The sequence below is a fragment of the Mustelus asterias genome, chromosome 22 (assembly GCF_964213995.1).
Source record: "Mustelus asterias chromosome 22, sMusAst1.hap1.1, whole genome shotgun sequence".
Classification (NCBI taxonomy): Eukaryota; Metazoa; Chordata; class Chondrichthyes; order Carcharhiniformes; family Triakidae; genus Mustelus; species Mustelus asterias.
In genome coordinates, this window is record NC_135822.1 from 25,395,813 (window position 1) to 25,413,857 (window position 18,045).

The 18,045-nt window shown below is 47.5% G+C and overlaps 1 protein-coding gene across 1 annotated transcript in view; it reads left to right on the plus strand.

Moving 5' to 3' along the window:
- crocc (ciliary rootlet coiled-coil, rootletin) overlaps positions 1-18,045 on the plus strand; it is a 108,175-nt gene that overhangs the window by 60,269 nt on the left and 29,861 nt on the right. Inside the window, exons 25-29 of the mRNA XM_078239017.1 lie at positions 529-688; positions 2,586-2,753; positions 5,246-5,630; positions 9,149-9,369; positions 16,503-16,623. Coding sequence (XP_078095143.1) covers positions 529-688; positions 2,586-2,753; positions 5,246-5,630; positions 9,149-9,369; positions 16,503-16,623 — 1,055 coding nt within the window. The remainder of the gene's footprint in view (positions 1-528; positions 689-2,585; positions 2,754-5,245; positions 5,631-9,148; positions 9,370-16,502; positions 16,624-18,045) is intronic.

Genomic DNA, 18,045 nt, shown 5'->3' on the forward strand with positions numbered 1-18,045 from the left:
TAAAAGCTAACACACTGTATGCCTTCTTAACAACCCTATCAACCTGGGTGCCAACTTTCAGGGATCTATGCACATGGACACCAAGATCTCTCTGCTCATCCACACTACCAAGTATCTTACCATTAGTCCAGTACTCTGTGTTCTTGTTACTCCTTCCAAAGTGAATCACCTCACACTTTTCTGCATTAAACTCCATTTGCCACCTCTCAGCCCAGCTCTGCAGCTTATCTATGTCCCTCTGTAACCTGCAACATCCTTCCGCACTGTCCACAACTCCACCGACTTTAGTGTCATCCACAAATTTACTAACCCATCCTTCTACGCCTTCATCCAGGTCATTTATAAAAATGACAAACAGAATGATAGCTCGCCCAAGGAGACAGAAGGCATTCAATGTCCTTGGAGCTTTGTCTCAACAAGAGACAGCACCTTCAGGCGAGGGGAGCAAACAATAATGTTGCTTCAGCTGCTGGAGATATCAATGAGGAAACTTTCCCCCCTGCTCCTTATAATCTGTTGTGCTTTCAGTTTGAAACGAGCTAATGAGGAAAAAGAACAGAAGTTGTCTGTGCTGGAGGAGGCGAAGGTGAACGGTGAGAAAGATTCAGCAGATCTCCGAGCGAGTCTCCGAGAGGTTGAGAAATCCCGACTGGAAGCACGACGGGAGCTTCAGGACTTGCGTCGACAGGTAGGAGTTGCCAAGAGATGTTCAATATGGTGAAGTTAGGAGAAGACATCGGGAAGTGTCAATGCAGAGACATTAGATGGAATTTTCAAAGTGCTGTAAATTTCAGTATATGAGTGGGTTTAAACTGAGAATAGAATGCTGTCTTCCTGCTAGCCAGCTACCTTCTCTGAGAACCAAGGGTGGAGCATCGTACCCCACATTGGATTTTCTTCTGAGGAGAAGTGGCTGAACAAAAGTTTCAAGATTGTGGAAGGAGGTGATAAAATTGACTTGGGACAAATAGTTCAAAGATGGGGAACGGTTTCAGAAAGCACATCATAGAATCATAGGGCTATATTTTACCATTTTGTTTCTAACTGCTGGGCGGACTTGAAACTGGGAATGTTTCAGATCCGACTTTTAGACCCGTTCTCAGGCACCCTCATGGACAAAAAGGTCTGTGGGCGGGGCTTAACACGCCCAAAGTCCTACAGCTCTGATAGACACCTCCAACTGGGCATGCACAGAAAAAAAAGATAGAAAAACGCTCCCCTGCCACATCGCTCCCGGCCCGGATAATGCCTCCCCCTGGTCCCCACATACATTGTCCCACCCCCACAACATTGCTGGCCCCCTTAGCCCCCCCCCCCACTACCCGATCACGCAGAGTGGCAGCGGACCCCCCTCCCCCCACCGATCACACGCAGAGTGGCAGCAGAACCCCCCTTCTCCCCCCCCACCAATCATATGCAGAGTGGCAGTGGAACCCCCCTGCCCCTGCCCCCCCTCCCCCGATCTGAGTCAGAGAGCCTTCAGACTCACCTCCCTTCCTCCACCGACCTGAGTCAGAGTGCCGCCGGACACTAAGAACTTATCGCCTCAGAAGCTGGAGAGCCCGAATCGGACCTTTGCCAAGCATGTCTGTTTCGTGCCGAATCTGGATGGGCGAACATGGTGGTAACGGGGGAAGTGCCAGTAAGTTTGGGTGTGCAGCCCATTAAGTCAATTTAAATACATGCAAATTTATTTAAATTGACGTCACGCCCGTTTTGGGCGCGGTCCCGACGGCAGCCATTTTCAGCCCTTGGTAAAGGGGGAACGGGCACTGAGGTGGTCGCGGATCACGCTACTCACCTCACGCCCAACTTTACCAAGTTTACGCGCCCGAAAACAGGCGCAAGTTGATGGTAGAATGGGGCCCATAGAATCCCCACAGTGCAGAAGGAGGCCATTTGGCCCATCGAGCCTGCACTGACAACAACCCCACCCAGGTCCTATCCCTGTAACACCACATATTTACCCTGCTAATTGCCCTGAGGGTCAATTTAGCATGGCCAATCGACCTAACCCGCGCATCTTTCGGACTGTAGGGGGAAACCGGAGCACTTGGAGGAAACCCACGCAGACACTGGGAGAATGTGCAAACTCAACGCAGGCAGTCACCCGAAGCTGGGATCGAACCCGGGTCACTGGCGCTGTGAGGCAGTAGTGAGAAACATTGTGCCACCGCATACCAAGGCATACTGGAGTTTGAGTAATCTTGATGTAACAATGGTTTTGCTGTTTCAGATCATTAATTTTCTTCATTTCATTGTTTCAATCCTGGGTTTTATCAATCACAATTATCTGGTCTAATTTCCAAATTCTGAATTGAGCAATGAAAGGAAGGCATGCAGTTCTGTTGCATCAATCAGACGCTCCGGACTTCCTGAAGCACTGAGTCCCTTTGCTTTAACACAGTGCCCCACAACAATAGCGCTCTATCCCTTCACTGATTAGACCCCTGTTGTCCGTCTTTGAGGTTTGTGGCATTCCATTGCAGTTCCTTCATCCCAGTGGAAGTAGAGCCCTTCACTCTGGTAAAGTGAGGTGGTGGGGTTTTTTTTCCCCCGTAACCAGTCTCACCTTGATTCTGCAGGTGAAGATGTTGGACGGTGAAAACACAAAGAAGGGTAAGGAAGTTCTGGAGCTTCAGGCTCGCGTGACACTGGACGAGCATCGAGAGGAGGAGAGCCGACGCGAGTCATTCGAGCTAAAACAGAAAATAGTGCAAACTGAAGCCAGCCGAGAATCCGCTCGGAAAGAGGTGAAGAAAAAATCTTATTCCTCAGCACCCACTGGGCCCTGGCCCAGGTACAAAGTGGGTACAGCTTCTCCACATCACCTGTGGGTCCGTGCATTGCTCTGTGTGCGCTGAGCCTGAAGATCCTGTGCCGGTGTAGATAGTTCTGTTGCTTGTGGGGCAGTCGCTTTCAGAAGTAAAAGTTTATTTATTAGTCTCAAGTAGTCTTACATTAACACCACAATGAAGTTACTGTGAAAATCCCCCTAGTCTCCACACTCCGGCGCCTGTTCTGGTAGACTGAGGGAGAATTTAGCGTGGCCAATGCACCTAATCGGCACGTCTTTTGGACTGTGAGAGGAAACCGGAGCACCCGGAGGAAATCCACGCAGACACGGGGAGAATGTGCAAACTCCACACAGCCAGGAATTGAACCCAAGTCCCTGGCGCTGTGAGGCAGCAGTGCTTGCCACTGTGCCACCGTGCCACCCCAGAGGTGGAAAATTTGAAAAAAGTTTGCAAAACTGGTTTATTTTCCCCTTTTTTCTGTCACTTTTCTGCCCATCTCTCCTGAAGGCATTTGCCTCCCTTAGGGACCAGGTACACAGCATCTGAAAATGGCCAAATCGCAGGCAAACCCCACCTGTCTTCACCCCACATCCAAATCTGCATTTTCCAGCAGTGAGGTTGGGAGTTGAACCTAGTATAATTTTTGCCACCGAAACCCAGGGCAGCCAAAGCCAATTAGTGCACTGCAGCAACTCACCAAGGCTCCTTAGACAGCACCTTCCAAACCCATGTCCACTACCACCAAGAAGGACAAGGGCAGCAGATACATGGGAACACCACCACCTGGAGTTTCCCCTCCAAACCACTCACCATCCTGACGTGGAAATATATCACCATTCCTTCGCTGTCGCTGGGTTAAAATCCTTCCCTAACAGCACTGTGGGTATACCTACACTACAGGGACAGCAGTGGTTCAAGAAGACAGCTCACCACCAACTTCTCAAGGGCAATTAGGGATAGGCAATAAATGCTGGTCTAACCAGCGACACCCACATTCTGTAAAAAGCAATGATTAAAAAAAGACACCTACTCATAGAATCGTAAAATCCTACAGTGCAGAAGGAGACCATTCGGCCTATTGAGTCTGCACCAACCACAATCCCAACCAGGCCCTATCCCTATAACCCCATGTATTTACCCTAACTAGTCCACCTGACACTAAGGGGCAATTTAGCTTGACCAATCCACCTAACCCGCACATCTTTGGAGTGTGGGAGGAAACCCACACTGACGGGGAGAATGTGCAAACTCCACACAGACAGTGACCCAAGTCGGGAATCGAACCCGGGTCCCTGGCACTGTGAGGCAGCAGTGCCAACTACGATGCTATTGTGCCGCTCCAACCTAGGTTGGAATGATAAAGCACAGAAAGAGCCTTTTGGCCCATTGGGACTACGCCAGCTCTTTGATAGAACTGCCCAGTTGGTACCTTTCCCCTGCTGTAAGCCCATAGCTCTCAATCCTCTTCATCCAATTTCCTTTGCAAAGTTCCTATTGAATCTGTTTCCACCATCCTTTCGGGCAGTGCGTCCCAGATCAAAGCAACTCACTGCATGAAATAAATTCCCTCCATCTCCCCTTTGATTCTTTGGTAAATCAGGTTTAAACAGCATCCTCTGGTTACAGACCCCACTTGACAATAGAAACAGGTTCTCCCTATTTACACTGTCCGAACCACTCACTTGAGTTCATCCAGCAAATACTGGGAATGGGAATAACGATTTTCCGGATATGCATGGTTCTGTCACTCACTAGGTCAATGAACTTATTCATTGGAGGAAGCCTTCTAAACATGTTTGTTTGCTCACAGTTGATGCTATCTGCTTTATCACAGAAAAGAGTTACTAGGATGTTACCAGGACTTGATGGTTTGAGTTATAGGGACAGGCTGGATAGACTGGGACTTCTTTTCCCCTGGAGGGAAGGAGGCTTAGGGGTGATCTTATAGAGGTCTGTAAAATAATGAGGGGCATAGATCAGCTAGATAGTCAACATCTTTTTCCAAAGGTAGGGGAGTCTAAAATGAGATGGCATAGGTTTAAGGTGAGAGGGGAGAGATACAAAAGGGTCCAGAGGGGCAATTTTTTCACGCAGAGTGTGGTGAGTGTCTGGAACGAGCTGCCAGAGGTACTGGTAGAGGTGGGTACAATTTTGTCTTTTAAAAAGCATTTAGACAGTTACATGGGTACGATGGGTATAGAGGGATATGGGGCCAAACTCGGGCAATTGGACTAGCTTAGTGGTTTAAAAAAAGAAGGGGTGGCATGGACAAGTTGGGCCGAAGGGCCTGTTCCCTTGCTGTAAACCTCTATGACTCTAATTGGATTGTGAAACAATATTATTGTTGTTGACTTGACTCAGTGGGAAAGGACCAGGGTTTAGCAGCCCTGGAGGAATTTCCTCTTATGCCAGCACTTGGATTCCCAGCAGGTGTTCTGTCATTACAGGTGACCAACCTTCAGCGCAAGATGGCGGAGATTGAGCAGGAGTTCCACATCCGGGAGAAGGAGCTGATGGGCAGCCTGGAGGAAGCCCAGGGAAATGGGAAGAAGCTTCTGGACAACGCGCGCAACCTGGAGTTGAAGCTGGAGAAAACTCATGGCGAGATCCACGAGCTCTGCCTGAAGCTGAGCGCGGCCGAGGGCCGCATCACCGGGCTGGAGGCGGAGTTAGCGCGGGTGGAGGGGATGAAGCGGGACGTGGAGTTCAAGCTGGGGAGTCTGCATTCTGCACTCCGCCGCACTCTGGGAATCAGCCGGACTGGACGGACACAGAGTCCCGCAATCCGTGGGCGCAGCATCTCACCCCACAGATCACAGTCTCCAACAAAAGGTGGGCACATACTTCAGAATGGATTTCTGACACAATTCCTGGGATATTCTTACAATTCAGCAGTAAGTGAGGACATTGTTTTGGAAAAAGCACCTTCCCCCACAAAACCTAAATTTTCATTTGTCGTTTCACTCACTCACTCTCTCACTCCTCTCATTCTCAGTCTCACTCACTCTTTCTCTCTCTCTCTCTGACTCTCTCACTCTCACTCACTCTCTCTTTCTCTCTCTCTCTTTCTCTCTCTCTCTTTCTCTCTCTCTCTTTCTCTCTCTCTCTTTCTCTCTCTCTCTTTCTCTCTCTCATCACATATTCACTCACTCACTCACTCACACTCATACATACAAACTAGGTGGCACAGTGGTTAACACTGCTGCCTCACAGTGCCAGGGACCCGGGTTCAATTCCGATCACTGTGCGGTGTTTGCACGTTCTCCCCGTGTCTGCGTGGGTTTCCTCCGGGTGCTCCGGTTCCCTCCCACAGTCCAAAGATAGGCAGGTTAGGTGGATTGGCCATGTTAAATTACCCCTTAGTATCAGGGGGATTAGCAAGGTGATTACGGGGATAGGGCCTGGGTGGGATTGTTGTCAGTGCAGGCTTGATGGGCCGAATGGCCTCTTTCTGCACTGTAGGGATTCTATGATTGGCATTTAAATGCCGGGGGCCCACCCAAAAAGAGGTAACGTGGGTCTGTCGCCAGAAGCTGAGATCCCCATCAAATATTCCCCAGTGTTTGGCTGTGTGTATGTTTCAATTTCTGTCCGTGTTTCAATTTCTGTCCGTGTTTCAATTTCTGTCCGTGTTTCAATTTCTGTCCGTGTTTCAATTTCTGTCCGTGTTTCAATTTCTGTCCGTGTTGCAACTTTCTGTTCGTGTTGCAACTTTCTGTTCTTGCTTACCGTGTCTGTGAATTTTTGGTGTCTTGCTCTCTTTCACTCCCCTCGTCCGCCTCTGTCTTTCTCAAAATTACATCTCTCTGCACTCTTCTATCTCGTTCCCTTCCCTCAAATGTCCACTCTTTGTCTCTCTCCCCTCCTCCCAATCCTTCCCTAGCCTTATTCTCTTTGTCTGTCTCTCTTTCACTTTCCCTATCTTTATTTCAGGTTGTCTCCCATTGTCATTGTCCCCCATGTAACCAAGAGTAGTTCAGAGGAGTGTGTATGGAATGGAGAACTTGCTGATTTGTACAATTTAATTCAAACTGCTATAATACCAAGTGCGCTATTAAAGGGAGGTGCTTTGGAATCCTCCAAATCTACTTAGAAATGAAAGTCATGGAAATGTTGTTCCTCAGAATACCTGGCATTAGAAACAAAACTCTAGGTCGCCACCCAACCTGAAAATAGGAAGCAGAATTAGCTTGGGTTTAAAATTTATTTATGGGGTTGCACAGTGGGGGTTAGCACTGCTGCCACACAGCTCCAGGGACCCAGGTTCAATTCTGGCCTCGGGTCACTGTCTGTGTGAGAGTTTACACGCTCTCCCCGTGTCTGAGTGGGTTTCATCTGGGTGCTCCGGTTTCCTCCCACAGTCCAAAGATGTGCGGGTTAGGTTGACTGCCCATGCTAGATTAACCCTTGTGTCAGGGGGATTAGCAGGGTTAATACGTGGGGAATAGGGCCTGGGTGGGATTGTGATCGGCGCATACTCGATGGGCTGAATGGCCTCCTTTTGCACTGTAGGGATTTTATAATTTGTGGAGCGAACACTGAGAGGTGTCACCACCCAGTTCCACTCCCAGCAGCAGCTGAGACGAACTCAAATTCCTGAGAAACGTTAAACATTAAATAGAATGTTTGAGACAGAAATAAAGCACTGAGTGACCTTTCCCTGTGAACCCCTGGTAAACGAGGACTCCTGTTACTGTGGTGGACAATGCTGATCTTCAATGAACCATGCTGAAAATTATTGACACAAATGCCTTGCTGACTCGAGGGGTTAGTAATCACTGGTCTGGCATTGACCCATGCTGACCAGCTTGATATTGAGTTAGTGGAGTTCAGCTGAAACAATGGTAGAGGCGTTGAGGTCGGCGTCTGTGCTTCTGGGTTAAGGAAGGGAAAACATTTGCCCAGATTCTGCTCTTGATCACACTCCAGTCATAAGACCATAATACATAGGTGCAGGAGTCGGCCATTCAGCCCATTGTGTCTGCTCCGCCATTCAGTGAGATCACGACTGATCTGGTAGGATAATCCTCTGTGTGTACGGATTTTAAGCAAGGACTGGCTCAGTCTTGGTGTGATATCCCCCATGGATAATCAGCCGGCTGCTGTTTATTGTCCAGGGCTCATCCATAAAGGCAGGGCGACCACTTAGATAAGGGTGTGGCTGGTGCTCAGTGCCCATGACTCACACTCCATCTTGATGCAGGACTTTGAGATTGGCTGGAAGAAAGAGGAAGATTATTTGATCAAAAATATCATGTTGCGTTTACACAAGGAAAGAGCCTTTCATAGAATCCCTACAGTGCAGAAGGAGGCCATTTGGCCCATCGAGTCTGCACTGACTCTCCAACAGAGTCAGGCCCCATCCACTTAACCCCATGAATTTACCCCATTAATCCCACGAACCCACACATCCTGGAACACTAAAGGGCAATTTTAGCATGGCTGATTAATCTACCCTGCACATCTTTGGACTGTGGGGGGAAACCGGAGCACCCGGAGGAAACCCACGCAGACACGGGGAGAATGTGCAAACTCCACACAGACAGTCACCTAAGGCTGGAATTGAACCTGGGTCCCTGGTGCTACGAGGCAGCAGTGCTAACCACTGTACCACCGTGTCGCTCATGACTCCAGGATGACCTGAACACCTTCACAGTACTTTGCAAGTTGTAATGTAGGTCATGAGGCAGCCAATTTGCACATAGCGAACTCCCACAAACAGCAATGTGATAATGGGTAGCTAATCTGTATTTAGTGATATTGGTTGAGGGATATATATCTTTCAGGATGCTGTGGCAAACTTCCCTGCTCTTCTTCGAAATGCAGCCACGTGGGAGAGCAAATCTTAGTTTAACACTTCATCCAAAAGCTGGCACCGCCAACAGTGTAGCACTCCCTTAACACTAAACTGGATTGCCAGCCTGAGTCAGATTCTCCAGCCTCGAGTAGGAATCAAACCCAGAACCTTCTGGCTCAGAGGCAGGAGTGCTACCCAGTGAACCATCGAGCAGCACGGTGGCACACTGGTTAGCAATGCTGCCTCACAGCGCCAGGGACCCGGGTTCAATTCCCGGCTTGGGTTACTCTCTGTATAGAGTCTGCACGTTCTCCCCGTGTCTGCGTGGGCTTCCTCCAAGTGCTCCAGTTTCCTCCACACAGTCTGAAAGACGAGCTGGTTAGGTGCATTGGCCATGCTAAATTCTCCCTCAGTGTACCCGAACAGGCGCCGGAGTGTGGCCACTAGGGGATTTTCACAGTAACTTCATTGCAGCGTTAATGTAAGTCTACTTGTGACACTAATAAATAAAGTTTAAAACTTTGACAGCTGTGATGTGTTGTGTGATTTTTAGGTTTTGGCAGCACCTTCCCTAACACAGTGGACGGGGGCCATGGCAGCCCCATTCTTCAGACCGGAACCCCTGAACGCAGCGCCACATCCCGCTCTGCATCACCCGAACGTTCATTCTCCCCGACTCGCAGCGAACAACTCGTGGCTGACATTGACCCGGAAGTGGTTCGAGCAGCCCTGCGGGATTTCCTTCAGGAACTGAGAGACACGCAGAGGGACCGGGTAAGGATGAAAGCAGGATCGCTCCCCTTGATCCTGAGCAAGGAAATGGGAGAATGGAGGGGGGAACAGATAGGGAGGTGGGATCTGTAAAAACGATAGTGAGTGAGGTTGGTTAAGATTAATTTAGATAAATGTGAGGTGTTGCAAGCACGCTTACATTAACACTGCAATGAAGCTACTATGAAAATCCTCTATTCACCACACTTTGGCACCTGTTTTGGTACATAACACAAGAACATAAGAACTAGGAGCAGGAGTAGGCCATCTGGCTCCTCGAGCCTGCTCCATCATTCAATAAGATCAAGGCTGATCTTTTCGTGGACTCAGCTCCACTTACCCGCCCGCTCACCATAACCCTTAATTCCTTTACTGTTCAAAAATTTATCTATCCTTGCCTTAAAAACATTCAATGAGGTAGCCTCAACTGCTTCACTGGGCAGGGAATTCCACAGATTCACAACCTTTTGTGTGAAGAAGTTCCTCCTCAACTCAGTCCTAAATCTACTTCCCCTTATTTTGAGGCTATGCCCCCTAGTTCTAGTTTCACCTGCCAGTGGAAACAACTTCCCTGTTTCTATCTTATCTATTCCCTTCATAATCTTATATGTTTCTATAAGATCTCCCCTCATTCTTCTAAATTCCAATGAGTATAGCCCCAGTCTACTCAGTCTCTCCTCATAAGCCAATCCTCTCAACTCCAGAATCAACCTAGTGAATCTCCTCTGCACCCCCTCCAGTGCCAGTATATCCTTTCTCAAGTAAGGAGACCAAAACTGTACACAGTACTCCAGGTGTGGCCTCACCAGCACCTTATAGAGCTGCAACATAACCTTGCTGTTTTTAAATTCCATCCCTCTAGCAATGAAGGACAAAATTCCATTTGCCTTCTTAATTACCTGCTGCACCTGCAAACCAACTCCTTGTGATTCTTGCACAAGGACAACCAGGTCCCTCTGCACAGCGCTAAAGGAGAATTTAGCATGGCCAATGGACTTAACCAGCATGTCATTTGGACTGTGGGGGGAAATCGGATCACCCGGAGGAAACCCACGCAGACACAGGGAGAACACGCAGACTCCGCATAGACGATCACCCGAGCCGGGAATCAAACCCGGGTCCCTGGCGTTGTGAGGCAGCAGTGCTAACCACTGTGCCACCCCCCCAGGGAACAGAGCCAGTGATTAATTAGAGGCACTGGAGAAGGTTCAAAAAAGATTTACAAGGATGATACCAGAGCAGACACATTATAACTATGAAGAAAGACTGATATAAACTTGAGGGCTCTAGACTGTAGAAAAGAGAAAGTTGAGCCAATAGAGGTTTTTAAAATTATGAAGAGGATTGATTGGGTAGATGCAGAGATGTTTCCATTCGTAGGAAGGTCAAAAACTAGAGGACACAATATAAGTTAATCACTGATAAATCCAATAAGGACAAGTGAAAAGTGCATACTCATTATAGTGCATATCTCCACCATGCTGTGTTGACACATCATTATAATTATGCATTTCTTCTTTGAGGCTTTTTCCTGCCTGGTTGATGCCTTGTCACTGAGATGCCACAAAAATAAATCATTTTATTCAGAACTTCCATCACACTGAGGAGACTCCAGGCCAATATGCATCCAACGATCTGCTCTGAAAACTCTGCTCACATTTTGACAGCTGAGACCTTACAACCTTTAAAAAGTATCTGGATGAGTACTTGAAATATCATAACATTTCAAAGATATGGGACAAATGCTGGAAAATGGGATTAGCGCAACTTTAGTGGTAGTTTATTGTCGGTACAGACTTGATGGGCCGAAGGGCCTTTCCTGCGCTGTATGATGATGACAACTTGCAGCTGCGGCAGCCCACAACATTCTCAAATAACTTACAACAGGGCAGGGAGTTGGGTCTGGGTGGGTTGCTCATTCGGAGAGACAGTGCAGTCTCAATGGGCCGAATGGTCTCTTTCTGCACATTAGGGATTCTGTGGTTCTACTGGTCGGGGAAAGGTTCAAAACACAGTTAGCATTAATGAAATAAAATGAATCTAGAAAGGAAAAGTCGAACACTCTGTGTAATGGGGAAAGCATTTTTGTTTATATTCAGTGACAGAGGTCAGCTCGGGACGGTGGCAGAGTGACGCAGGCAGGATTATAGAATGCTGATAAGGGCACGCTTAAAGAGTTTAACAGATGCTCTGTATCTATAGATAGCTGTGCCTGTGCAGCAGGTAAAACAGAACCTAAACTGAGCTGCTCCGACATCTCCAGGGAAGCAGTGTAAACTAAATTAAGGGGCTAGAGGTGGACAAGTGCACCATTATCAAATTTAATTTTGTCTGGGGCACTGAAATAAATGGTAGATGTAAGTGAGACGCTAGTAAATATTTTTAATAGCTGGCTGAGTACCACAGAAGTGCTGGATAATTAAAGGGAAGTCAATTTTAAAAAGGACCTGAAGCAGAATCTGCCAATTATAGAGTTTAATATCTGCGGTGGAGAAACTGGTGCAAAACCTCATGAGGGATATTATTAATGATAGCTAGAACCTGGCTTGACAGGGGACATTCGGTGCAGCTTCAGTGAACAGTGGTTTATTTGACATTACTAGAATGGTGGATTGAACAATTCAATGGATGTCCAAACATGTGCAGATTAGGTTGATTGGCCATGCTAAACTGACCCTCATGTCAGGGGATTAGCAGGGTAAATATGTGGAGTTACGGGAATAGGTTCTGGATGGGATCGGTGCAGACCCGATGGGCCAAATGGCCTCCTTCTGCACTGTAGGGATTTTATCTACTTGATTTCTAAAATCTTTTCAATATAAGGCCACAAGGCACTTTTAAGCACATTTAATGTACTTAAATTAAGTCCCATGATGACAAGGGTCATACTGCGAGATTCCTTGCAAGTTGACTAAAGGGCCATATGGAAAAAATGATTTCAAATCAGGCTTCTTCGCAATAATCTGGACAGCTACAAAGTGCCATAAGACTCTCCCTCGTTTATTATGTTTAGTAACAATTGTTCAGTATAAAACGGGCCACGCTAAGTATAAGGCCTTGTGCGGGGGAGATCCCATCTTTTCGCACTCCTGTTCTATAATTCTATTTACCCCTTGCCAATTCATGTCTGCCCTTAGCAAGGGCTTTGACAAGGTACTGCATGATAGGTTGTTGCGTAAGGTTAAATCTCACAGGATCTAGGGTGAGGTAGCCAATTGGATACAAAATTGGTTTGATGGCAGAAGCCAGAGGGTGGTTGTTGAGGGTTGTTTTTCAAACTGTAGGCCAGTGACCAGCGGTGTGCCTCGGGGATCGGTGCTGGGCCCACTGTTACTTGTCATTTATATTAATGATTTGGATGAGAATTTAGGTGGTTAGTAAGTTTGCAGATGACATCAAGATTGGTGGCATAGTGGTCAGTGAAGAAGGTTATCTAGGATTGCAACAGGATCTTGATCTATTGGGCCAGTGGGCTGATGAATGATAGATGGAGTTTAATTTAGATAAATGTGAGGTGATGCATTTTGGTAGATCGAACCAGGGCAGGACTTACTCAGTTAATGGTAGGGTGTTGGGGAGAGTTACAGAACAAAGAGCTCTAGGGGTACAGGTTCATAGCTCCTTGAAAATGGAGTCATAGATGGACAGGATGGTGAAGAAGGCATTCAGCATGCTTGGTTTCATTGGTCAGAACATTGAATACAGGAGTTGGGACGACTTGTTGAAGTTGTACAAGACATTGGTAAGGCCACACTTGGAATACTGTGTGCAATTCTGGTCACCCTATTATAGAAAGAATATTATTAAACTAGAAAGAGTGCAGAAAAGATTTACTAGGATGCTACCGGGACTTGATGTATTGGGTTATAAGGAGAGACTGGATAGACTGGGACTTTTTTTCCCTGGAGCGTAGGAGGCTTAGAAGTGATCTTATAAAGGTCTATAAAATAATGGCGGGCATAGATCAGCTAGATAGTCAATATATTTTCCCAAAGGTAGGGGAGTCTAAAACTAGGGGGCATAGATTTAAGATGAGAGGGGAGAGATACAAAAGGTTCCAGAGGGGCATTTTTTTCACCCAGAGGGTGGTGGGTGTCTGGAACGAGCTGCCAGAGGTAGTGGTAGAGGTGGGTACAATTTTATCTTTTAAAAAGCATTTAGACAGTTACATTGATAAAATGGGTATACAGGGATATGGGCCAAACGCGGGCAATGGGGACTAGCTTAGTGGTTTTAAAAAAAAGGCGGCATGGACAAGTTGGGCCACAGGACCTGTTTCAATGCTGTAAACCTCTTTGACTCTTAGTTTTGTCTTTCCCCTTTCCTATTTCATTTATATTTAAGCTTGTTTCATTTCTTGTAGATCCCTCCCTACTTACCCTTTTTGCTAAGAAATTGACTCCATTCTGGTTCAGCTGGAGTCCATCTCATCAAAAGATCTTCCTCCTATTCCAGTACTGGTGCCAATGATCCACAATAAGCAATCCTCCATTCTAGTAGCAGCAACAGATTCATTCCCCAGGTCTCTATGTCCCCATGCTGATTCATAGTAATCAGAGATTATTACCTGAGAAGTCTGCTTACTAATTTAGTTCCTAATTTCCTGATGCACTCTCAGCAGGACCTCCTCCCCAGTCGTTTGTTCTGACGTGGGCCATGACAACTGGATTTGGCCCCATCCTTTTCCAGCTTCCTTTCCAGCTGCCTCGAGATATTTCTTCCTGTAGCACCAGCTTGGCAGGAGACCCATCAGGGCTACCAGATTTGATGCAAAAGACGCTATTTAAGTCCCTAAATTATAAAATCCCATTTCTCTGATGGCTATTCCTAAGGCTGAAAGCAAAACACTCCCACGGGTAAGAATGAGAAGCACAATAGTCTCATAGAGAGGAATAAGTCAGCAGTAAAATTGGAAGGATTAACCTCGTGGGCAGCAAGTGAGGTTGGCTGAGAGGAGATTTTTTAAAATATTTGTTAATGGGATGTAGGCGTCGCTGTCTTGGTCAGCATTTATTGCCCATCCCTGAGGGCATTTAAGAGTCCCCAGTTGTGGATCTGGAACCACGTGTAGGCCAGACCATGTAAGGTCAGCAGATTTCTTTCCCTAAAGGATATTAGTGAACCAGATGGGTTTTTACAACAATCAACAATGATCATCAGTAGACTTTTAATGCCAGATTGGTATTGAATACAAATTTCACCATCTGCCATGGTGGGATTCAAGCCCAGGTCCCCAGAGCAGTACCCTGGGTCTCTGGATTACTAGTCCAGTGACAATACCACTATGCCACTGCCTCCCCTAATGTACCTTTGGATGCTTCACCTGCTAAGCCAATGTGTTATCTTGCAAAGGGGTTTCTCATATGGTGCAATTCTTCTCTGTTTAGAGCATGAGGGAATGAGCGAGTCAGTCACAATCAACTTAGGGAGACAGCTTTTGGGAGGTGGCACCTACCCACCCACCAGTGGCGGGTAGCCACAGGCGCCCAACTAAGCTACTTAAGGTGCCAATTGAGGGCACGCCAAAGGCCACCTGGATTTTTGAGACAGTGGACAGTCCTCTGACCCAGTGTGGCTGTAGCCTGAGCTGGAAGGATGGCCAGCTCCCTTCTGAGGGGGCTTGACAGGCTGATTGGACGTTTCCTGTCCTAGGGGAATTTAGACCTGGCGGCACAGTGTAAAAAGGAGGAGGAATTTCTCCTCTCGGTTGGTTGTGTTTGGAATTCTTTGCTCCAGAGGGTAGCGGAGACTGGGTCATTGAATATATCCAAGGCTGAGTTAGATGGACTTTTGATCTGAAGGGTTATGAGGGCAGGAAAGTGGAGTTAAGGCCACAGTCAGATCCGCCAAGGTCTTACTGAATGGGATCAGGCTCAAGGGGCTGAATGGCTTATTTCGGCACATGTTCTTATGAAGCCAGTCCTGGGAGCTGATTACTAACCTGCTCTCTGCCAGTGAGTGCTGATCGGTGGGAATGGCACCACCTCCACTCTTTCCCCAGTTATAAAGGAACCTGGACAACCAGACTTTAATAATCACCAGAACCAGAAAGCTACTCATGCGTATCTGAATGTGGATCACCGAGGGTGATGCAGTCTGTATGTGTGTAAATGCAGCAATGCCCAACGAACTATCCTCTCTTCTACTGTTAGTTATCGAAGGTCTTGAAAACTACACGATCCATTTGACGCCCAGAGATCCAGCCACCCTGGACACAAAAGTGGGGGGATAAACGGAATTGTATGGAAATCATTCCAACAGCGTAGCATTGCTGCAAGGGTAACACGGTGGCACAGTGGTTAGCACTGCTGCCTCTCAGCCCCAGGGACCCAGGTTCGATTCCCGACTTGGGTCACTGTCTGTGTGGAGTTTGCATGTTCTCCCCGTGTCTGCGTGGGTTTCCTCCGGGTGCTCCAGTTTCGTCCCACACTCCACAGATGTGCGGGTTAGGTGGATTGGCCATGCCAATTGTCCCTTAGTGTCAGGGGGACTAGCTAGGGTAGGTGCATGGGGTTGTGGGGATCGGGCCTGGGTGGGATTGTGGTCGGTGCAGACTCGATGGGCCGAATGGCCTCTTTCTGCACTGTAGGATTCTATGATTCTTCTATGATCATCTGTAAGTTGTAAGGAAGGTCCCAGCAATGCAGCAGTCACAGGATCTCCAGGGAGAGGTGAGTCAAGTCCGTAGCCCATGAGACCTGGCGGGTGATCAATTGTAATGATCGCACTTCACTTAATGTTGGAAATTTGAGGAAAAGAAACCACATGAGGGTAAGTGTTATGAGACGGCATCTCCAGGCCAGAGCCTGGCTGAATGGCAGTGCAAGCGGAGAATCAGACATCTGCCCTCCCAATGTGCCACGGGGAACCCTGAAAAATCTCTCCCTACACAACAGCTTCATCGATATCTGAAAGGGAAAGACGGGATCTCATTTTCAGTAAGTCTCTCTGTCAGAGCAGCCGTGACAAGCTACAGCTGAAATACTCACCTTTCGAGCCACAGTGCATTGACTGCTACTGTACTGATTGTAATATTCGAACACAGTCATCATTTGTCTATCCAGTGGCTCCCCTTTCCCGAGGGGCTGCCCTCAGCATGCGACCTCTCAAGGTAACTCTGCCCTCTTTCCCCGCAGGATGAAGCACGCATTCAGGTTTCGAACTTGGGCAGACAGCTGAGAGAGATGGAGTCTGATCACAACAATGTCAACAGTCGCTTACAGCAGCTGCAGAAATCCCTCTCCGAGTGTGAGGAAGGTCAGTCCTTAGTGAATCCCACCTATTGTATTGGTTTCCTTTAGTTGGGAGGGTGATGAACTCAAATTCATGTTGCCTGTACCTTTGATATAGTAGCTGAAATTTGTGATAGACTGGATAGGTTCTGACCAGGGACTGACCAGGCCTGGCAGCAGTGGACAATGTGACATTTAGCCATGTCAGGTACCCAGTGGCAGCAGCAAGTATTCCAAGGCTCAATGTAGAGTGCAGGCAGATCTGGACATCACTCCTGCTGCACTGTGCCCAAACAAAGAGTAAAGTTGTCTACGCTGACCTTATAAGAATGTCCCCACCCTGCAGCAATGTGAACTTTGCAATTACTGCAGCCATCATCCTTTGGCTTCCCTGTGCGAAGCTGACATTGAGAGCCAATTTGGAGGTGGTTCTGTGCTGTGTTCCTTTCACTGCTGGGAGTTAGATTGTGACTGGCCCATCCTCATTCCTTATGGGAATCCCTGTCAGTAGAGCGTGGAGAGACTAGATTTGAACCCAGAGCTGAAAACCAGTGTATTGACCAGTCAAGACAAATTCTAAGAGTTTAGTGGCTTAAAACAATAATGTGCACCTCCAAAGATGTGCAGGTTAGATTGATTGGCCGTGTTAAATTGTCCTTTCAGGGGATTAACAGGGTAAATACATGGGGTTACGGGTACAGGGAAAAGCCCTGGGTGCGATTGTTGTTGGTGCAGGTGAAATGGGCCGAATGGCCTCCTTCTGCACTGCGGGGGTTCTATGATCATAGATTTGCTGAAGGTTCGTACTTGGTTTGACTTCCTGAGGACAAATCCCAGTGATTTTCCCAGATGGGTGCAAACGTTCCAGCTTACACATCCCGAGGAAGTTGAGAAGTGATAACTCTAGCTCTGGTTCCCAAACTGTCATTGTCAGGGTTGCAGAGCTCCAGGCAACTGTGTGAAAAGATTGCCCCAAAAGGCATCCATTTTAATAAATTTATCCAAATCACCTTTCATTTGGATTGCTTCAGGCTTGAAGTTGTGTGAAAAGTTCACCCCTTCAGAATGTCCCGGCCTGGTCCACCCCAGTGTGAACTCAAGCCTGGGCTATTATAAGGAGCGTTAACTGGTGGCTTATTCCTCACTCCAGGTTGGGCAGCCATTCTCCAGTCAGCCTTCCAGAAAGCATTTTTAGACACCAATTTAGTGAAAAATCCCAAAAATGCTGTTAAGAATTTGAAATGAAATTTGTAGATTAAATTAATAGATAGGGTTTCAAAGAACAGTCACTCTGGACTCAAAACGTTTGCTGGAATTTTACCGCCTTGCCCGCCCGAGGTAAGATCCCGCCCGAAGCCAATGGAGAATGTTGTTCGGGGCGGGCATGCTGGTAAGATTCCGGCAATTAACTCTGTTTCTCTCTCCACTGATGCTGCCAGACCCACTG